Consider the following 23728-nt stretch of genomic DNA (forward strand, 5'->3'; position numbering starts at 1 on the left):
GGGAAGGGATGGGAAGGAGAAAAAAAGGAGGAGGCAACAATGCTTGATAAGAATTGTACTCATTACCTTGTCCATGTAATTGAAACTCCTCTGTACGGTATTTTCACAATAAAAAAAAAAAGAAAAGAAATTGAGGGGCATTTCTGTATGGCCCTCAATTATGACCAAAGGGGCATCTTAAGTCTGCAAGGAGCAAGATGGGTGTTTATGTACTCTATCACCACACTCAAGATGGCTGAAATGCTCTACAACCCAAGAGAAAAACAACACTATTATTTTCAACAAAAACCAGATTACAGATTGAAGATGCTAAAGAATCTACAAAATCTACAACCAAATGCAGTATGTGGGCTTTAAACTCTTAACAAACAACAAGAAAAATTGTCAAAAAGCTGAGAGAATTTAATCCCTGGGAGATATGGGAGTATGATAAGGAACTAACATCAATTTTTAGATGTACTAATGAGGTTATAGTTGTTGGGTTTGTTTATTTTTGTTTGTTTGTTTGGTTGGTTGGTTATGGGGCTTGAACTCTGGGCCTGAGCGCTGTCCCTCAGCTCTTCAGCTCAAGGCTAGTGTTCTACCACTTGAGCCACTTCTGGTTTTCTGGTAGCTTACACTGAAGATAAGAGTTTCACAAACTTTCCTGCCCAGGATGGCTTTGAACTTGGATCCTCAGATCTCAGCCTCCTGAGGAGCTAGGATTACAGGCATGAGCCACCAGCACCTGGCTTATAGTTGTTTTTTTGATGCACACTAGAATAAGGAAGGGTTTATATGCATAGCAATTCTCCAGTTTATCTCTAAAAATATTTAAAAGTCAGATTTGAAGGATGCAAACATCAATAAAACATTTTAAAAGTATAGTATTTTAGCAAAAAACATAAGGCTTGTAAAAAGTAACTTAGAATCACATCAGTAATCTTCATACATTTGTATATATGTAATAAATTATCACACCCTGGACTTGTGGCATGGCTCAAATGGTAGAGTTCTTGCCTAGCAAGCCTAGGTCCTGAGTTCAAATATCACACTCTAACACATGAATATGCACAATGAAAAAAAAACTGTATCTTTCTAACTTCTAACATATAACAATTCTCACTCTGGGGTCCACAAAACCCTTGTGGTGATGCAGGGAAACTATGACTCTTCAAGGTTTCTGTGAGGCCACAGCTGTTTCCATAAAAATACTAAAATGACATTCAACACTATTTTCTTTCCTATTAGTCGTCTGTGCACAGTGGAATCACAGAGCCAACATGGCATCTGATAATTTTATTTCTCTGACAGTGAAACAGACACTTGTTTGTTTTCATGTTCTTAAAAAATGTAAAGGTATGCTAGGCATTCACACACACTGAGACCAAAGAAAGATGCTCTTAGGGGAATACACAAAGGTATGATGCCTATGTGCCTCTGATCATAAAATATTTATTGAAATAAAAAAAAAGTAAGGTATGTTACAGATATAACTTTGCATATTTTTCAGAGACTAAATTAAGTTTTTTTTCTTTTTTACTTTTACTATGCCTCTACTATCTTTGATTATATCTAAAGTCATGTCTGTAATTCCATTATCTCAAAAGCAAATACTTTAAAAATTGCTACTTTTCCTATGCCCATATGGAAATATAACAAGAAACATATTTTTAGTAACGTTTTAAAACTTTTAAAAGGCTTTTTATATTTTATCTGAATTCTTTTAATTTTATGTTATATAGAAACAACTTTTACATTAAATATTATATTTATATAAATACAATGCATATTTTAATTATATGTCTTAATGCATAGTTTAGATGGTTTACAATTTATCAGAATTTTATTTAACAGTATTTTATCGTCAAGGAATTGCTGTCTTTAAAAGGGAGGATTAAAATATTCTCTCTCTTAGGCTGGACATGGTGGCACATATCTGTAATCCTGGCAATTTAGGAGGCAGAGATTGGGAGACTGACTTTAAGGCAAGCCCAAGAAAGAATTTTACAGGACCGCCCTCCTCTCAATATCAATAAACAAGCCAGGCATAATGGTGTACATCCATCATTCCAATACACAAGAAACATTAAGTATAAACCAAAGATGGCCTGGACAAAAAGCCTTATCGAAAATATAACTAAAAAATAAAAGGACTTTTGGGTGTGGCTATCATAGTAGAGCATCTGCCCAGCAAGTTCCAAGAGGCCCCAAGCTAAAACCCTACCACTGCCAACAATGATATTTTTTAAAAAAAAGATTCACTTTCTCATATTACAGCTATCTTATCAGGGAAAGATGAAACTGACATATCAGAGAATTCTCTGACTCATGAGGCAAAGACATCTACTGCAGAGAAGGTGGGCTAAAATATAAATAAAAGCAAAAATACAAGGGAAGCTATCTTTCCCTGGACTTTACGGAGGTTAATAATTTACCTTCTTGTATCTTATGCAAAAAGATATTTTAAATACTATTAGGAGTTTTAAATACTGTTGATTGCAGCATCCACTGGAGACCAGTCATTTAGAGTCTGAACAAACAAGAATTAAACGATTTAAAAGAAGATGTGACCTTGCCCAAATAATTGTAACCCCTCTGTACGGTATTTTCACAATTAAAAAAAAAAGAAGATGTGACCCACTAATACTGTATTCACAGAACTGTACTCCGGCTTTACAACAGAATCTCTAAACCTGGTTGGACTTACTGTCATTGTGTTCACCTGTTGAGACATTATTCTGTAGAACTGGCCACATCAGATGATGTGTTGAAATTTAAGTTGTTGAACAACTATTTAGAGTCTCACTGTACTTCCTGGGACAACTGTGGTGAACTCTGTACTGATGCTGCCAAAGCAACAACGCGTAAAACTGTTGCACCATCAGGAGGTCATTTCACTCCCCTTACCCGTACCATCAATCACACCCTCACAGGAAAGCTAACATACTTAGTCAGAAGAATGTTCGATGAAGAACTATAAAATATTTGAGGCAGTATAGATTAGGAGAAATGAGGCATGGTAATTAAAAACCAGAAACAAGGGAAAACACATTGTTAATATTCACTTGATTAGGAACTCTTGTGCTTTTCTTCTGTCTCTCACTCATCACTTAAGCTACAGCATTCAGTAAAGAGGCAACTCTTCCTGTAACCTTGTCTACTCACCTAAATGATTACTATACCCTGAGAACTAGGCAAGAATAGCTTAACGAAAGACACTAATTCTGTAACAAAACACTTGGTAAAATGACTCCTTAGTTCATAAAAGTGTTTGCAAAAGAAAAATATTTATCTTCAAGAAGAGCACCTGTCTTGATAAAACTAATAAAGCTTCCCTTTTTTACAGAAAAAGCTGGCCTGGGACAAATGCAGCCCATCTTTGGTGAGATGCATGAATAATGCATCCAGGCCAGCTCAGGTAAAACCTGAGACTTTATCTTAAAAACAACCAGAGAAAATAACACATGACTAACAAGTGTGAAATTCTGAAATCAAATTTCAGGATTGATATCACACAAAAAAACCACTAAACACGTACTCAAAAACTAGCAAAGTGACATAGTGACAGAATTTGTGGACCATGATACATTTGACCTTATTTTAAGATTATTATAACCTTGGGAAATTTATGTCAACCAACATGAGCTTCTCAGCTTTCCAAACTGATGAGTTCAGTGGTCTGATAAAATAATTGATTATAGCAATGACCAAGTTTTTGTGCTGCATAGTGAAATATGTTAGTGTTTGGGAGATCTGCATATATTAATGAATGAAGATTTTTCCAGATGAACCATGCTTGATACTACAAATTCATACAAAAGCAAAAGATCTAAGATAGTGTAAAACAGGCCAGTGTAATAGGATGAAAAGTTACATTATACATTATCAAAAGTTATATTATATATATGAAGTTATAAAAAGTCATATTTCACACCAAGTAACTTTTTAAAAATGATCACTGTAAATTTTTTTCTTCTTGACCATTGAAACATTAAAACAGAATATCCACAACAATCTGAGATGTATTACAACACTGCTACGTTTTCCAAACACATATCTGTGCTGGGCTGGATATTTCAGCCAGAAGAACATATCTCTGCAGACTAAATACAAAAACCAACATGAGAATCCAGCTTTCTTCAGCCAAACAATAAAACTTGCTAATAATATATACAAGCAACATTGTTCTTTCTAAACAATTCTTTTGTCTTAGAATATAACATTTACCATTATTTCAAATGAAGTAATTTTCGTGAGTGTGGTGTTGGGGATCAAACCAATGCCTCATGTCAGGCAAGTACTCTACCATTTAAGGTGTACCCCAGCTCAATAAATATCTTTTAAGTTTGTTTTACTTTCACCTATGGAAAATACCGATTAAACATAACTCGTACTTAAAAAGTCCTATGGGTTCTTCAAAAATATTTTAAGAGTGTATAAGGAGATAGAAAGCAATTCTTGTGGGAAATGTCCCACATACTGAAACATCTTATGTAAAGGAAAAATGAAGTCAGATGACAGAATAATGGACATCACTTACTGCAAAAAGGCCTCATTTACAGCTTCAAAGAACTCAGGCCGGAGGATTTCCTGAGGTTCATGTCCATGGTAAGTGAGCAGGGCCTCCACCAAGGGTTCAAAATCAGGCAGAGTAACAAGTGGGACACAAACTTGTGACAGAGATGTCATTCGGTCAGGAGCCATTCTATAGGAGAAACAAGAAATTGTTACCCAAATCTGAGATCCATATGTAATTAAAGACATATAAAGTCTCCTTCCTTGATTGATGACAGGTACTATGATTGTTCACTATATTATACACAGCAATTTAAATTCATTGAAAGGAATACAAGGAAAGACCCAGTATCTCATCTGCACCAGTCATATTTCAAAAGCTCACAAGCTACATGACACCAGTGGTAGGAGTAGTACCAAGCAGTAAAAGTTTATAAAATGTGTTTTACAATCAAGAGCTCCACTGATAAACACTTCTTCACTTTTCTCCATAGTCCCTACTACCAATTGACTTGTGCACTGTCTAGGGACTAAGTCCTACTGCTTAAACAGAAGTTTTCAGTAGAAGGCATTCTTCTTCTTCTTTTTCTAGCTTGCTCAGTGCTCTGTTTTTAGCACCTAAGGACAATTCCTTATACATATTGTATGTTTAAGAAATATATGTTGCCGGGCACCAGTGGCTCAAGCCTGTAATCCTAGCCTCAGGAGGCTGAGATCTGAGAATCACGGTTCAAAGCCAGCCAAGGCAGGAAAGTCCGTAAGACTCCTATCTCCAATAAACCACTAAAAAACCGGAAGTGGCAAAAGTGGAAGAGCACTCGCCTTGAGCTGAAGAGCTGAGGGATAGTGCCCAAGCCCAGAGTTCAAGTCCTATGGCTGACAAAAAGAAAGAAAGAAAGAAAGAAAGAAAGAAAGAAAGGAAGGAAGGAAGGAAGGAAGGAAGGAAGGAAGGAAGGAAGGAAGGGAAGGAAGGGAAGGAAGGAAAGAAAGAAAGAAAGAAAGAAAGAAAAAGAACGAAAGAAAGAATTAGATGTTGAGCTGGGTACCAGTGGCTCATACTTGTAACCTTAGTTGCTCAAGGAGCCTGAGACCTGAGAATTATAATTTGATAACAGCCCAGGCAGAAAACTCTGTGAGACTCTAAACAAACAACAACAACAAAAGCCAGAAGTAGAGCTAGGGCTTAAGTGGTACAGTGCTAGCCTTGAGTAAAAGAAGCTCAAGCTCAAGGGCAGCACCTAGGCCCTGAGTTCAAGAACCAGGAAGAGAAAGAGAGAAAGAGAGAGAGAAGACAGAGAGGACAAAGAGAGAGAGTAAATAGATGTTATGCAAATGTCTAGAGATTAGTGAAATGAAAGTCCTGGGTATATGACATTAGATCTTCTTATAAATATTTTCATATACAATCATAAATACAAAAATTTAGACCTGAGTTTTATAAAACACAAATGCACTACAATATTAATCATTTAATTATCCCTTGCTGCTTTGAACTTGCTTATTATTAAAATATGTATATTCTGTAATTGTTTATCAATAGGCAGTTGCATTGTTTCTAATATGTCCCTATTATAAGAGGTGCTCAGCCTGTATTCTCACATATGCCTATATATAACTATTTGTTTGAACCGTTCTTTTCCCAAAAGATATCCTAATTTTCTTTTATAATCTCCTATCCTAGTGATATTATCCATTTTATTTCTTGCTGATTTGATAAATAACTTTTTTTACATTGCTTTAATCTGATAACATGTAAGGCTCAATGAATTTAAGTTATTATATATTTGACCTATGAATGCATATTGACCAATTACTGTATTTAAGGCTCTGAGGTGTTTATAATTGAGAAACAAAGATAACAAAGCCTAGTAAGAGAAAAAGAATAGAATGACACATGACAGTGTCATGACCTATAGAAGAGTACTAGGAATTTATGAGAAAGTAAAACTCAAGTAAAGAAGAAGTATACAGACAAACCATGAACATAGCTGGGAGAAAAATGCTGCAAGCTAATAAATACAAAAGTCTCCAGTATTGAAACAGGAAAATGAAGCAAATGTATGTATCATAGTGAAGGGGGGGGGGAATAAATTAGAGAAACCTTGGAGGCAACTGCGGTGCTTTGCATATTCATTTTCTTGACTTAGCTTTTTTTTTCTTGTTTCTATTTCCTGGAATTCATTTTTTCTAACTTAGTTTTTACATTAATAAAATTTATAGAGGTAACTACATTAAATAGGTAAATAGCTCCTCAACATTTATGAAAAATAGAGAGTACACCCACTCCCATGTTCTGATTTTAAGAAGCAATCACTTTTGTGTGTGTGAGAGAGAGATTGTTTAGATCTGAGTTGCTCCAACTTAATAGTCACCAAGTGGTTTCACTTAACCTAAAGATAAAATCCAAATTAGGGCTGGGAAGGTGGCTCAGTGGTCGAGCGCATGCCTGAGGCCCTGGGTTCGATTCCTCAGCACCACATAAGCAAAAAGAAAAAAGCTGGAAGTGGCTCTGTGGTTCAAGTGGTAGAGCGCTAGCCTTAAGTTGAAGAGCTGAGGGACAGTGCCCAGGCCGAGAGTTCAGGCCCCACGACCGGACCCAAAAAAAAAAATTTTTTTTTAAATCCAAATTAACAGAGTGCTTAGGTAACCTGCTTTTCTACTTATATTTCCTAACTTAATTTCTCTCAAAGGATATCACCTTCCTACACAGTTTTGCTTTTTTTGTTGTTGTTTTTGTTGGATGCTTATTCTGGAGCTTGAACCAACAGCCTCACAGTCTTGCCTGGCTTTTTCCACTCAAAGTTGGTGCTCTACCATTAGAGCCACACATCTACCTCTGGCTTTTTGCTAGTTAACTGCTGTTAAGAGTCGCTTGGGTTTGCCTGGGCTGGCTTCAAATCACAATTCTTAGATCTAAGCCTCTGAGTAGCTAGGATTTCAGGCATAAACCACTACTGCCTGGAATTGGCAATCATTTTTGAACCTAATGATTTCTTTAGATGGTCAATGTGCTATTCAGTGGATACTATAAAGTTAATGGGACATGCATCGGATTTTGGACAAAAGAGAATTTGAGGATGTTGCTAATACAGACACAATAAAAAGGTACAAGCATCTTGTATAACAATCAGTAGCACCATGCTTGATTTACTTCTCATGGTTAAAGACTTCAACACAATGTAGAAAGAGGATTCTATTTTGCTCACTTATACAGAGATGAAATCACAAATAAATGATAGCTCTTTTACAGAATGGAAAATATATGGCAGTTACAATGAACTAGACATATATTATCCAAATATACAAATCTCACAATATCATAATGCATAAATTGCAAAAAGATATCCATACCATAGAAAAATTTGAAATAGTCACAGCATATACATACACACATATGTAAAGTAAAATGTTAAAACATGACATAAGATTTTACATCAACTCCTTGTAAGTACTCACTACTGGGAAAAGGAAGAAGAAACAGAATGAGCAAAAGAAACACTTTAATTCCTTAAAGTGATTAAATAGTAATAAAATATAATATGATAAGGTTTGAGCAATGAGCATACAGATTGTTTATATGTCAGAATTAGTGTATAGTTAAATTCAAATAAACTAAAATGTTACCCAGTAAAACTTGATTATATTGCTCTCTTTAGAACTATTTGCACTTCTTTTTTTTTCAATCATGGGCTTGAACTCAGGGCCTGAGCACTGTCCCTGAGCTCTTTTGCTCAAGGCTAGTGCTCTACCACTTTGGGCCACAGTGCTACTTACAGTTTTCTGATCATTAACTGGAAATAAAAGTCTCACAGACATGCCAGCCCAGGCTGGCTTCAAACCATGATCCTCAGATCTCAGCCTCCTGAGTAGCTAGGATTACAGGCATGAGCCACTGGCACTGCTTATTTGCATTCTTAATTTGATCATCTGGATTAACTATTATCTCTCAAATGAATTGAACTGTCAAATCTATTCTTGAACATTTGTTTTAAAATATATTAAAATGAGTTGATAAGAAATTGTTCTTACAGCTCGCTCTGCTCTCTCTGCTCTTTTCTAGCCCTTTTCTCTCTTTCCTTCTCTTCTCTTTCCCAGCTTTCTTCTCTTTCCTAGCTCTCTCTTTCCCACCTTTCCCAGACGCTTTCTTTTCTAGCTCTCTGCTCTTTTCTACCTCTTTCTCAGCTCTTTCCTTCTCTTTTCATTCCCAGCTCTCTTCTCTTTCCTAGCTCTCTCTTTCCCACCTTTCCCAGATGCTCTCTTTCTGCTCTTTGCTAGCTCTTTTTTCTCTCTCTTTCCCAGCTCTTTCTCTTTCCCAGGCCTTTCCCAGCCACATGGAGTTTCAACCTTGCCAGGTCCCAGCAGGTCTACTGAATAAACCTACCCCTTACCTGTGGTGCTGTTCTTACTCAACTACCTTTTAAAAAACCCAACATAAAAAAATTTTTTTAAGATAAAAAAAGAAATTATTCTTACATATTTGATAAAAGGAATTGAAATCATTATTTCCAAATTGATTATGCCATATAAATTAGGCCAAATACAAGTCCAGTGTATTATGAGAACTCTTCAGTCCTGCCACTTGGCTTTACATTTATTTTTATATAGCTTGATATTCTGGGTATGCATACCAAGAGATGACACAACAAACTGAGCTGGTTGCTGGTGGGTCAAGCCTATAATCCTAGCTATTTAGGAGGCTGAGATGAGGATCCTGATTCAAACTCATCCCAGGCAGAAAATACAAATTCTATCTCCCAATAACCAGCAACAAAAGCTGGAGACAAGACTCAAGTGGTAAGAGTGCCATTTGTGAGCAAGCAAATTGCATAAGAGTGCAAGGCCAAATTTGGGCCTCAGTACTGGCAATCCCCACTCGAAAAAAACCCCAGAAATTAAGATCTTTATGGTTGATTTGAGCATGTCAGAAATAAGAGACTGCAAATTATTCAATACAGCCTGTGAACTGGAGTGAATGCAGAACCAAGCTGAACTAAGTTCAAATGCATTTCTGAACTACTTTCTTCCTCTGTCCAAGAATAGAGGACCAAATAATTTATCCCTTTGGGTCAAATTCTTCTCCAATGCAACAATTACACAATTGATCTTGACCTGTGGGTCAAATTCCTAGAATAGGAAATACGGGATTTGGGTAGATATAGATATTACCTGTTGACCAGCTATTAATTATTTGGAAGTTGTTGTCAACCATTCTGTGTCTAAACTCTCTTGCTTGTAATTAGAATCTACAGGACAATATTAGCTGATAAACTCTTCAAATCTGGGGGGTGAGGGGGAACCTTCATTTGTACCAGACTGATCATCATAATTGTTTCCTTGATGCTTGTTGTTTAAAAACAGAGGGACAAATCCTTGTCATGGAGCCAAGTTAACTAAGGGATGTCCATGTTGGTACCAAAGCTGTAAACACAGGAAAGGATGAAATAGAAGTGGATTTGGTTTGTAGTTTTGGGTATTCTAAGTGAATGTAAATTTATGATATAGTTACCATATAATTAGAAAATTCTTCATGGAATTTACTAAGACCCACCTATGAGATACCTTTGCTAGGAGACTGACACATTAGTCCCATACCCAATTTGCTGTGGAGTGTGTTTTCTCCTTTTTGTTTTTTGGGGTGTTTTTTTTGAGTTTTTTTAAAATAATTTTTTTGTTGTGAAAATACCGTATAGAGGGGTTACAGTTACATGAGTAAGGTAATGAGTATATTTCTTATCAAGCATTGTTGCCTCCTCCTTTGTTTTTCCCTTACCATCCCTGCCCTCCCATCTCCACAACTACACTCCCCCTACCTCCGCCGCCGAAGTTGTAAAGTTCGTTTTTTGACATAGCATCTTGTATATCTCATTGTTGCAATGGGTCCACCTGTATCCCTATTTAAACAATTGGTTTTTTCCCTTCCCCTCCCCTAATTATACCAACATTGAATACAGTGAAAACAGGGGTTATACCGTGGGGGAGGGACATACAAAGAAACAAAAAAAATCACCTTATAAATATGTTAGAAACAATAGCAAGAAAGAAAAAACCACTTGTGTCCTTTCATTTCACCTAACATCATCTTATCGTTTCTGCTTGTCTCAGACATATACTAGTAATTGCAAATAAGAGAAACTATGGGACCTACGTTTCTTTGGGCCTGCCTTACTTCACTTAATATAATTTTTTCCAAGTCTTTCCATTTCCTAACAAATGGGACAATGTCATTCTTTCTGATGGAGGCATAGAATTCCATTGTGTATATATACCACATTTTCTTGATCTATTCATCTACTGAGGGACATCTGGGTTGGGTCCATATCTTAGCTATGGGAAATAATGCTGTGATAAACATAGTCGTGCTGGTAGCTTTCATATGGTCTTGTTTGTGATCATTTGGGTGAATGCCCCAAAGTGGGATTGCTGGGTCATAGGGGAGCTCTATGTGGAGTCTTTTGAGGAACCTCCATACTGCTTTCCAAAGTGGTTGAACAAGTTTACACTCCCACCAACAATGCAGTAAAGTTTCCTTCTGTCACATCCCCTCCAGCATCTGTTGTTATTAGAGTTCTTGATTCTAGCCATTCTAACTGGGGTGAGGTGGTATCTCAATGTTGTTTTGATTTGCATTTCTTTTATGGCAAGGGAGGTTGAGCATTTCTTCATGTGTCTATTGGCCATCCTTCTTTCCGCTTCAGAGAAGTTTCTCTTTAAGTCTTTAGCCCACTTATTTATTCGGCAGTTGTTTCTTTGAGGATTTGTTATTGGGGGATTTAATTTTCTGAGTTCCAGGTATATTTTAGATATGAGACCCTTGTCCATTGTATGGCTAGTGAAGATCTTCTCCCAATCCATAGGCTTTCTATTGATCTTGCTAGCTATGTTCAAATTCTACTACAAAGCCATAGTAATCAAAACAGCTTGGTACTGACACAAGAAGAGACCTCAGGACCAATGGAATAGAATTGAAAACCCAGAAATGAACCCACAGACCTATAGCCATCTAATCTTTGATAAGGGAGCTAAAAAATAGAATGGAAGAAAGGCAGCCTCTTCAGTCAATGGTGCTGGAAAAATTGGTTAACTACTTGTAGAAAACTAAATCTAGATCCTTATATATCACCTTGCACCAGAATTAACTCCAAATGGATCAAAGACCTCGGAGTCAAAGCAGACAGACTGAAAACATTACAGGACAGAATAGGAGAAACCCTAGGTCTCCTTGGAACAGACCCAAATTTTCTTAAGAGATCCAGAAACACAACAAATCAAAGAAAGGTGGAACAAATGGATTGCATGAATTTGCAGAGCTTCTGCATGTCAAAGGATATAGCTAGCAAGATCAATAGAAAGCCCACGGATTGGGAGAAGATCCTTTTTGTTTTTACCTTTTGTTTTATCTTTTTGCTTTTACCAAAGAATTTTACAGTTCATTACAATATCTTTTTTCAAGTTACTTGCTGGACATATTGAGACCATAAAAGTTTTTCATGGAGGGGCTGGGAAGGTGGCTCAGTGGTAGAGTGCTTACCTTGCATGCATGAGGCCCTGGGTTCGATTCCTCAGCACAACATAAGCAAAAAGCCAAAAGCCAGAAGTGGCGCTGGGACTCAAGTGGTAGAACGCTAGCCTTGAGCTGAAGAGCTGAGGGACAGCGCCCAGGCCCAGAGTTTAGGCCCTATGAAATTCAGGTTGAATTTCATGGAAATTCAATCTCTTCTTCTGAGTCTATTTATACTTATTAGAAGATTAACTTATTAAGCAACTTAATGTCTACATGCTTTTGAGAAGTCTGATGAACTTCCAAAATCTTATTTTTAAGAGCTAAAATCAGAAAGTTGTGCTTGCCATCCATTAAAAAAACAAACACTTAGAGCCTTAAGTTCTGTGTAAGACCACAGAACTTTTAAGTCCACAGTTCTCTAGTGAAAAACCAATAAAGTGTATTCAACTGTCTTCAGGAGTTCACATCAGGTGGAAGAATGGAACTGTGATATTTCAAAGACAGCTTCCAAACATGCCAGTATAGTTGTTGCTGTTATTAGTGATGATAATTAAAGTATAAAACTGTATAACTTTCTCTTATATATGTGAAGTTACCTGCATCTTTTTAATATAAAAATTTTAAAAGTTGAATCAGAATAAACTATACTGGTATACAAATTTCTGATGTACCTTCAAATGTGGGATATTTCCTTTCAGAACTTCAGAAGTTCAAGCAACAAAAAGACCTCTAACCTTAAAAGGCCACAAAACAATACCATGCTGATTATCTAGTTTTGTTTTTGCTTTCTTGTTCCTGGAGGCAGAATTATTATTATTTATTTTTTGCTTTTCGGAAATTGTAAAGTTCATTTCAAAAGATTTAAATAACTCATAAAAATATAGAAATTGATCTCATAATTTAGGATGCATACACTGTCAGGGAAAAAAAAGCAACCTCAAATCTGATTTGGTTTCCTTTTGAATTATTTTTAGAGACCTGATAAATAGTCTTGTCAAAGTGTCTTAAATGCAACTAAGTAAAATCAACAATTCAGTGACAGAATGTTTAAATACTATCCCATTCCTTCCTACAAAGCACTAGAAGAGGCATTCTAAGCCATTTATTGTGTTGTCCATGGTTCCTGCACACAGTACCACTATACAAGAAGGATGCTTCCAGCAATATATGGTTAATGTTGAGTCTTCTACAGCTGAATTCTTATATAGAAATCATTTGGAGTACTGCTCTGCCAAGAAGTCAAACTAATGCTTACAATAATGCACTGTGGAAAGTGCTACACTGTTCCTTCCTGAACTTAGATCTCCAGGCTCTGGCAAGTTTCAGGCTGGGGCTGAAAAGACTGTATGCATCTTAAAGCCCTGGAGAAGGTTATCAATTGGCATGCCTACATTTTGGTAAACTAAACACTATCAAAGTTACAGGAGGCTTTAAGTTTTTTTCAGGAGAAATATCTTGGGTCTTTTTCAGTCTTGTTATGAGATTCAACCCACAGCCCATAATCTTTTTTTCCCCCTTTATTTATAAGGGTGATGTACAGAGTTACATAAGGTAATAAGTACATTTCTTGTCAAACAGTGTTACCTATCCTCGTTTTCTCCCATTTGCCTTTCCCCTCCATTCACCATCCTCCCCCACCAAGTTGTAAAGTTCATTTCCAACGTAGTGTCTAGTATCACTGTTGCACTGGTTCACCCTTTGTCCTGTGTTTCACCATTTTGTTATTCACCTTTCTTTCCCCAAATCAGATGAACATATTTTCTAGACACAGGATACCAAAATAAAAAAGTGACAACTGGATGATAAACCAAAGGGGGTAAAACAAAGGAAAAAAGGAATAATTTCACATAGTACATTAAAAACAAGAAATAATTTGTTTCCATATCTTAGAGCTCATTTCAATTAGCATCATTTTATATGGTCATATGGACATACCTATTGAGCTATTGAGATCCTCTGCTAGGGCTACCTTAAACCTATACTAAATATTACAAATGAGGGAGCGTATATGTCTTTGGGTCTGGCCTACTTTATTTAATATGATTTTTTCCAAGTCTTTCTATTTCCTTATAAATGAGGCCATGTCATTCTTTCTGATGGAAGCACAGAATTATATACCACATTTTCTTGATCTATTCATCTACTGAGGGGCATCTGGGTTGGTTCCATATCTTAGCTTTGGTAAATAATGCTGCAATGAATATAGGTAGCTTTAGTGTGGCCTTGTTTGTGATCATTTGGGCAAATGGCCCAGGAGTGGGATTGCTGGATCATAAGGGAGCTCTATGTTTAGTCTTTTGAGGAACCTCCATACTGCTTTCCAGAGTGGCTGAACCAGATTACATACCCACCAACAGTGTAGTAGCATTCTCTTTTGGACAGCCACAGCCCTTAATCTTTAGTGCTGTCCTCATGCCTTTCCCACCTATTCAGTCACTGGATATTGTCTTCACCTCTCCTCATTCTCTCTTTTCAGAAAATGAGAGTAACTTATACTACAAGTCTCTCAGGGAATAGGAGAGATGAGTTATGGATGAAGGGCAAGATCTCCATGTCTGTTTTTTCTGCTTTTGCATTTCTGATTCTGAATGAACACTGAATACCCCTACTCAATTTCACAAACACCCACTTGACTTTGTAAATTATTCCGCTGAAGTTATAAGCAAATTACATACATAAAAACCATCCACTGACATACACAAACACACATCTATAACTCCTCTCTCTTAGCTCACTGTTTGCTCATATATTCTAGAAATTTAAGATATTTTCAACTCAGGCCAAATGTCCTTTTGGTTACCAGTTTAGAAGTGGGGTTCAGTTGGGCGCTGGTGGCTCACGCCTATAATCCTAGCTACTCAGGAGGGTGAGATTTGAGGATCACGGTTCAAAGCCAGCCCAGACAGGAAAGTCTGTGAGACTCTTATCTCCAAAAGACCACTAGAAAACTGGAAGAACACTGTGGCTCAAGCAATAGAGTGCTCACCTTGAGCTGAAGAACTGAGGGGACAGTGCCCAGGCCCAGAGTTCAAACCTCACGATAGACAAAAAAAGAAGAAGAAAAAGAGGGAGAGGGGGAAGGGGAGGAAGAGGAAGAGGAGGAGAAAGAGGAGGAGAAGGAAAAAGAAGAAGAAAAGGAGGAGGGAGAGGAGGAGGAGGAGTTCAAAACATATTATCTTAGATCCAAACCCACCTTGGTGATGTGTTAATGTAAGAGGGTAGAGTTCTGCAGAAAGTAAGTGGTGAAGGGACAGCTGCCATTTAGCAAAGTGGTAAAGAACAAGAAGTATATTTTAGAAAAGGTAAACATTTGAGAAGAAAAACTTCACATGTAAGATCACTGTTTAGTTCAACGAAAAACTGTGTCTAGGAGAGCTTCATTATTTATCAAGAAGAAAACTACAGCTACACAAATTAAATACTTTTAAGAATTAAATGCTTTTCAGAATTTTATCGTGTCACTTTAAGTTATTCTGACAGTTTTACGAGGCATTGATACTAGTTCTGAGAGAAAGTAGCACAGAGAAACTTTCCTCAAACTTCAGTGTATAATAAGAACAATCTGCAAAAATGTTATAAATATTGAAAGATTCCATGCCCCTGTGCCTGTGATGCTGAGAATACTGTCTTGAGGACCATACTTTTGAATAGTTTTTACTAATGCAGGAAACTGGACATTTTCTGAAAACTAAAGTGAAAGACCTATGAAGAATGGCAAGAGAAAGTAAGATGGAAAAGAAATACGAGACTCAAATAATGCACTAAGCACACAAATGCTCTGCATGCACTTTTTACCCCCAATCCTAGAAATTATGTGAGCCTTTATACCTAAATATATAATATTAGCCAGATGCTGATGGCTCAGGCCTGTAATCCTAGATATTTGGGAGGCTGACATTACTGGGATTGTGGATCAAAGGCAGCCTAAGACAGAAAATGTTTAATATTTTGTTAATGAAGAGCTGGACATAGTGGCATGTTCCTCATTTCCTAGCTCTGGGAAGCCTAACATAAATGAATTATTCCCAGGCATGAGCCAGAACAGAAGGACAAACCCTATCTAAAAAAGAACAAGCAGATATCAAGACTAGATGCATGGCTCAGTGGTAAGAGTGTGTGCCCAGCAATTGTGAAGCCCTAACTTCAAAACTCTAGTTCTGCCAAACAAATACATATATAACAAAATCTTTAAGTATTAGTTGAGTGGATCTTTTGGAAGGAAAATATCACAGTCCAAAGAGTTTATAAAAGATACTTTTAGTTATATTATGGGTAAATTCAAGAAGCAGGAGAATATTTGGCAGCCAGGAAGGCTATGTTGGCCTACTATAATAGTAGCCATTTGTCTAGATGTTATAAATCCAGTGTACCCTTTTTAATGTTTTTCCTATTTGGGGTCTTGTATGGCTCTAAATAAATTTTTAGATTGATTTTTTAATTCAGTGAGGAATGATACTGGGATTCTGACAGGTATTGCACTGAAGTTGTAAATTGCTTTTAGTAGTATGGACAATTTCACATTATTAATTCTGCTAATCAATCAACATGGAAGATCTCTTCATCTGCTGATGTCTTCAATTTCTTCAAGGTTTTATCCTTTTCCTTGTAGAAGTCCTTTACTTCTGTAAAGAAATTTGTCAAAAGCTTTTTCTATATTGACTGAGATAATCATGTGATTTTAGTTCTTGGTACTGTTTACCTTTATTGATTTGTGTGTGGTTGAACCATTCTTGCATCCTAGAAATTAACCCAACTTGATGATAGTGCGCGATCTTTTTGCTGATTCACTTAAATTATCTAGACACTGTACATCTTTTGAATTGGTCTTAATTCATACTCACTTAAAGTAATTAGGGACAGAAGTCAGGTAGCCAGTAGTTCAAATCTATAATCTTACCTACTTGAGAGGCAGAGATCAGTCATGATACCTTTCTCAACCAATAGGTGGTGCAGTGACTTATGCTTGTTTCCCAGATACACCGGAGGCTAAGATGAGGAAGACTGTAGTTCTCAACCAGCCAGAGCAAAAACTGAGTTTGTAAGATTCCATCTAAGTGAAGAAGCTGGGCATGGTGGTGCATGCCTCATCTCAGTTATGGAAGAGGTAAACATAGGGATATTAAAGTTCACACGTGAGCCTAAATAGGATACGAGATCCTATCTCAAAAATAACCAATGCAAAAAAGGGTTGCAGATGTGACTCAGTGGAAGAATGCTGGACTAGCAAAGATGAAACTGAGTCAAACCCCAATAGCTCCAAAAGAAAAATAGTGATCAATAAAATATTACTGTCATTTTTCCAGGATTTTTTTTCTATCTCGTCATTATTTTGTTCTTTTCTTGCTGCCTTCTCTTGTGTTGCATTGATATTTTTTTTTCCGCAATGACCTTTTTGATTTCCTTCTCATTTTCTTTTGTGCACTTCCTGAGGTTTTCTTTACTGTTACCATAGGTTCACATAAAACAGCTTAGAATTATAATAACCCATTTAAGCTGATAATATTTAATCTCAATCGCAAAAACTATTCATTTAAATCCCTTCTTTACTTTGTGATTGCTAAAAATTACAACTTTGATATTCATTAACTTAGGAGTTATTTTTGTCTTTATCTTTTAACTGCTATATCAGAATTAAAAGGGATATGTGGCTAGGCACTAATGGCTCATGTCTGTAATCCTAGCTACTCAGGAGGCTGAGAGGTGAGGATCACAGTTCAAAGCCAGCTAGCACAGACCTATCTCTAAGATTCTCATCTCCAATCAATCAGCAGGAAGCAAGAAATGGATGTGTGGCTCAGGTAGCAAAGCACAGCCTTGAGCACAAAACACCAAGCAAAAGTGCAAGGCTCTGAATTCAAGTCACAGTACTGGTGTAAAAAAAAAAGATTTATGGGGCTGGGAACATGTCCTAAGTGGTAGAGCACCTACTTAGCAAGCACAAGACCCCTTCAATATTACCAGATTTTATCTTTGTCTACATATTTATCTTTATAAGAGAACATTGTATTTTTGTATGATTTTATGCTGCTGGGTTCACTATGCAATACAAACTGGCTTGAAATTCAGATGCTCCAATTGGGATTGAAGAAGTGCAACATCATTCCCAGAACTCTTCATTTTTGAAGGGAAGTTATGCTGGACACAATATTCTTGGTTAGCAGAGGGCTGCTGTTTTGTTTATTGTCCCTGTAACATTTTAAATACATCATCTCACTCCTATCTAGCCTATAATACTTTTAGTGAGAAACTCACTGACAGTTTTAGGTGAGTTCCCTTGAACATGACACACTAATTTTTTCTTGCAGTTTTGAAGCTTTAACTTCTGATTGTTTTATTGCAATGTCTTGGTGTGGATCTCTAGGTTCATCCTATCTGAAGTCCTTTAGACTTCTCCTGTCAGGATTTCCAATTCTTTCTTCAAGTCTGGGATTTCTTTGGGGGGTGTGTGTAGAGGGGAGGGATCACTAAACTCTCTGTCTGCCACTGCCTCTGTCCCCTTCCTCTCTGCCTCCTCCCTACCCATCTTCTGGGACACTTGTAATGGGTGTAAGTTTTCATTTTATTTATTCTATAAGTCCTTTAGCTTTATCTTCATTTTTCTTCATCTTTTTTCTTTCTCTTACTTGTTAATTTCTAATTACTTCTTTTTGAATCTTACTTCTTTCTTCTGCCTGGTCAAGATTAGTATTGAACCCCTTCTAGTGAAACTTTTAGTTCATTTACTATATTTTTCAGCATAGAATTTGTTTGGCTCTCTCTCTCTTCTTTTTCTCTCTCTCTCTCCATATATATATATGTATATCACATATGCATATATGTATATATACATATATATAATATATACATACATGCATTATAAGTATATATTCTCCTTTTATTCATGTACTGTTTTCCTCATTTTGCTTGTTTGCTATATTTGTAGTGCCCTGAGATTCCTTAAGATAATATTTTTTTAATTCTTTTAATTCTTGAAGATAATATTTTTTAATTCTTTAATTCATAGACCTGTTTCTTTAGGGGTTTTTTGGAGGGGGAGGTTTATTCCTTGGATTAGGCTATGACTCCCTCTTTGTGTGTGTGTCTTACTATTTTTACAGATTTGTACAGAAAATAAAAACAAAAATCAAGCCACCTCTTTCAGTCTGCCCATACTAGCTTTTATTAAGGAACGATGTTGATTTATTAGCCCAGCTAGAGTTTTTCTAGGAATATGCCTTCTCTAGGTCTGTACATGTAATTTCTCAATTAGAGATTTTTCTCTGTTTCGTTTTTCAAAAGGATATAATATTTTGCTTCCTCTGCTGCCTGTATGTGGTACCACCATTTCTTAGATGCTGCAACAAGCCACTTGACTCTTTGTTCTTTGTGGCTTCCAGACATTCAAAGTATATCCTAGTCTCCTGTTAGCAGTACAAGTCAGGCAACAACAACAACAAACAAAAACACCACACACACACAAAATAAAAACAAAAACAAAAAAACCCACCAACCCCAATCTCCAGCAGCACCTAGAACAATCAAAATATTACATGCAAATTCGATTGTTCTCTTTCTCCCACAGGAGAAGCCATAAACTGGGCACTTAAGCTCAAACTTACTGGGCTGTGCCAGCCTCTCTTTGCAGTATTGTCTCTTCTCTGGTGCTTTCACTGAGCTTTCTTTTGTTCTCTGTGACCCCTAAGCATGCAAAGTATGCCGGTTCTCCATCAGTGCTGAGTCAGGAGAAACAGAAACCACTTTGTCAGACAGATCCCTAAAATGCTGAAAGGTTAGATGCACATTCCACTCTTTCCCTCCTAAGGAAGTAACCATAAGCTAGTCATTTCTTTCCAGTCTTATCAAGTTGCACTTGTGTGGGGGAAGGACTATTGATGTAGATATGAAATAGCTTTTCTTAGTAATTTCAAGCTCATCTTGACTTTGTGTTTGTGAGACAGTAACTTCTTACCTGGCTTCTAAAGTTTTAATGAGAGTTTTTTGGGTTTTTGTTTGTTTGTTTGTTTTGCTATATGTTGTTGAGATGATATCTATGTGGGAGAATGAGATCTGAGCCTTTTTGTTCTGCCATATTTCTCACATTTCTGACATCACTACTGAATAACTTTTCCTTTTCTTTCCTTTCTCTTTTCTTTTGCTCTCTCTCCCTTCTTCCCTCTCTCTTTCTTCTTTATCGTTATCATTCACACAGGCTTTTTGTTTTTGGTGTGTGCATTTGTGTGTGGGGGGGGTATGGATGCATGCATATGCCATTCTTAGGGCTTGAACTCAGGGCTTGGGTGCTGTTTTTAAGCGTTGCTTTTCTTTCTTTCTTTCTTTCTTTCTTTCTTTCTTTCTTTCTTTCTTTCTTTCTTTCTTTCTTTCTTTCTTTCTTCCTTCCTTCCTTCCTTCCTTTCTTCCTTCCTTACAAATAACTTCCAAGTCTGTGGGTGATCATTTCTGTTTTCTAATAGCTTTAGAAGTAATAACTATAGTAATATCAGTTTATTCTCAGATGATTAGTGAAAATTAAAACTGGCTTACAGATATCTGTTTGTATTGCTGCATCAATTTTTTAAAAAATATATACCTAGCAGATATTCTGGTAATTCTGTGACTAATTTGTTTTTGGAAAACACCAAACTATTTTCCACATGATGCATATTTTATTTCTCACTAACACTTGTTAGCTTCCATTTGGTTCTTCTTATTATTAGTGGGTATGAATAAGTATTTCACTGTGGCTTGCATTTACATGTTCCCTAATGAGTAATGATGCTGAGCATGGTTTCATGTGCTTATTGGTCTGTTAGATATCTTCTTCAGAAGAATGTCTACTTGGGTCTATTGCCTGTGTCTGTGTGGCTGGGAACTAAGCCTAGAACTCTGTGCATGCTAGGTAGGCGCTCTGCCACTGAGTTATATCTCTAGTCCCAACTCAATTTTGAACTAATTTTTGTTGCTGTCATTTTAAAACAAAATTCATAATATATAGTAAATATTATTTTCTCACCAGAGATAATATTTTTCTTTATTTTTTGTTTTTGTCTTGTTCTGTTTTTTTGATAGAGATTTGCTAGGTATCCTAGGTGGCCTCAAACTCCTTATGTAGCCCAGTTAAGCTTTGAATTCAGAAAGTCCTGCCTTAGCCTCCCAAGTACTAAAATTACAGTAGTATACCATCACAAGGAGCTCAGAGATATTATCAGAAAAAGTTTTCACTCAACTCAGTAGGCTGTTTTTGTTTTCATGGTGGTATCCTTCGATTCACCAAAAAAAAAAAAAATCCTTACTTTTTATTGTAGTGCTGGGATCAAACCCATGTTATGCATCTACCACTGAGCTAAACCCACAGTCACGAGATTTTTAATTTTATTAAAACTGAATCTATTTTTATTTCATTACTTATACTTGTGGTATCATAGAACTTGGTATTTCATTTTATGGATTAGATGCAACAGATTTCTAAAAACTAAGAACAAAGGCCATTACTGAGAAGGCTTTAACTGACAACAGTTTTATCAAAACAGAAAAAGAAAAAAAGGAAGGAAGACAGAAAGAGAGAGACAAAGTTTACAAAAATCTCAAGTAGCTAGATTCTTTTGGTTAATGATTTGATAAAAACAGATGCTCACCAATGAAAACAATTCTGAATTCATTCACAGAGCAAAGCAAACATTTGTAATGTGATTAATTGCTTTTGAATTTGTCTGAGGTTATTTGATTTGTTTAGTCTAGGTTTTAGTATACTGTGTTTCTGAAAATAGGTCATATGTATACATCAAATACTTGTTGCTTCTAAAATTGGTCATATGTTTACATCAAATACCTGTTGCTTTGTGAATATCCTCTGTGTGTGTATGTATAACTGCAAACACTTGTACATACAGTGGCAAATTTTGAGGGAGGGAGAGCAAAAGAAGTCTAGCCCAGAATATACAGCATACACTCAGCTTCCATGCCTGTTTTCTTCTTACACAGTAAGTATCCCCAGGGTAAGCCTAACAACTCTATTTTCTTTTGTGTCCCTTACTATCTATGTAGGGCTTTTAACCTAATAGGTGGGTATACAAAAGATACTACATGATTTACTTACTGACCCATGAGTGTTCAGATAAAGATGATTTAAAAAAAAAGAAAATTTGAAAGAACTCATCAATTTGTGATGTATTCTACTAAAATAATCTCTGTACCAAATATAACCATAACTATGAACATGCATTTTCTATGAATTAGAGAACTGTACTCTCGTAACTGAGCTGCTGCATTTTGAAACTTGAGAAGAGGGATGTTTACTTTAACACCTACCGACTTTGAGTGTTAAATCCGTTAAGATGATTCTCTCTGAGTTCAGACACTAATGATAAAACCATCTGTAAAACAAAATCAGTTGCAGGTTATCTCATACCACAAACAGGATTACATCAGTTCTATTTTTCTTGGTGAGAGTGATATTTCCGTTGAGATTCCCTACCCTGTCCTCTCCCTATGTTTTACTTTGTCAGAGCAAAAAGAAAGTAGAGCCAAGTCACCAATAAGTGGATTTTACATTAATGTCTATTGTTCTGAATTCCTCTTTAGGCAATGACAATAGGCAGATGGTTACTTTCCTAAGATTTAAGACTAACCCCATTAAAAACATAAAAACATGGTAACGTTTATTTGTTTCTTCTTTCCAAATTTAATTTCTTCTTAAAAAATGTTTTTTATTTGTATAAAGCTTCCCCCCCAAAGTGTCTAACAAACATTAAAATTTTCATAATATTTTAGAAGAGTTAACATTTCTTGAATTTGGCAAAAATTAAAGATGGCAGAAGAAAACATAGATTACATACAAATATCAAAATATGTAATACTATTTGCAAGATTATTTAGTGAACTTTCTGCTTTGCTTCAACATAAACTTCAAATCAGGTTATTTTAAATACAAGATTTGTTCGACAGTACAAGGCAGTGTTTATACTGGGTAAGGAATGCTCTTCTCCCTGAAATCTTTGTGTGTAAGATGTGTTATGAGAGAGTGCGATTGGTTGATTTACTAAAACTTTTCTGGTTTCCTTCTTCTTTCTCAGAATCTTCCATCTCACAGTTCTTCCTTACATGGCCATAAGTCCACTCAAGGTAAGAAGAGATAAACAAAGAAAAGTTAAACAACTCCCTTGGAGGAGTGAAATGTTTCCATATACCCTTCCTGCTGTTGAAACATTCAGCAAAGAAAATTTCAATACTAATAAATTTACACTCACATTTTTAAGCAATCCAGGATAGTAATCTATAGGCTCATATCCAAGACTTTTAGTAAAAAAACCAACTTCTTTTGTATCAAGTCTGAATGCTGAAAGTATCTGAGATAACAAACCCTAAAAAACAAACAGAAAGAAGAATTGTGAGCTTCTTAAAACTGAATGACAATACCTGCTTTGGACAATGCTTTAAATCTGAATCATTTGTAAATAGGATAGTCCCTCCAAAACCAGTAATCCCACTTTTTTCAGGCACTCAGTGACTGATTCAAGGAGCAAAGAAGAAATGTTGGAATTAAAATTAATGTATTTAAATTAAATCAATTTAAACAAATGTTAACACTGAAACAAAATGAACTTAAATTACAATATGCAGGAAATGAACAATGCTTAGCCATAGTAAGAATGGGATCATTTTTAAGTTCATTAAAACACTTTAATCAGAGCAGATGCAAGAATTAAGCACATGCAAAGAGCATCTCAAATCAGTAGGGAAAGGAAAAATTACATA

General features: G+C 36.2%; 1 protein-coding gene across 1 annotated transcript in view; it reads right to left on the bottom strand.

Annotated features, from left to right (window-relative positions):
* Positions 1-23728, bottom strand: part of Fancc (Fanconi anemia, complementation group C) — a 192152-nt gene that overhangs the window by 45406 nt on the left and 123018 nt on the right. The window contains exons 5-7 of the mRNA XM_013034930.1: positions 23221-23334; positions 22283-22347; positions 4523-4687 (exon numbers count right to left, since the gene is read on the bottom strand). Of these exons, the coding sequence (XP_012890384.1) occupies positions 4523-4687; positions 22283-22347; positions 23221-23334 (344 nt within the window). The remainder of the gene's footprint in view (positions 1-4522; positions 4688-22282; positions 22348-23220; positions 23335-23728) is intronic.

The sequence above is a fragment of the Dipodomys ordii genome, unplaced genomic scaffold (genome assembly GCF_000151885.1).
Source record: "Dipodomys ordii isolate 6190 unplaced genomic scaffold, Dord_2.0 Scaffold201, whole genome shotgun sequence".
In the NCBI taxonomy this organism is placed as follows: Eukaryota; Metazoa; Chordata; class Mammalia; order Rodentia; family Heteromyidae; genus Dipodomys; species Dipodomys ordii.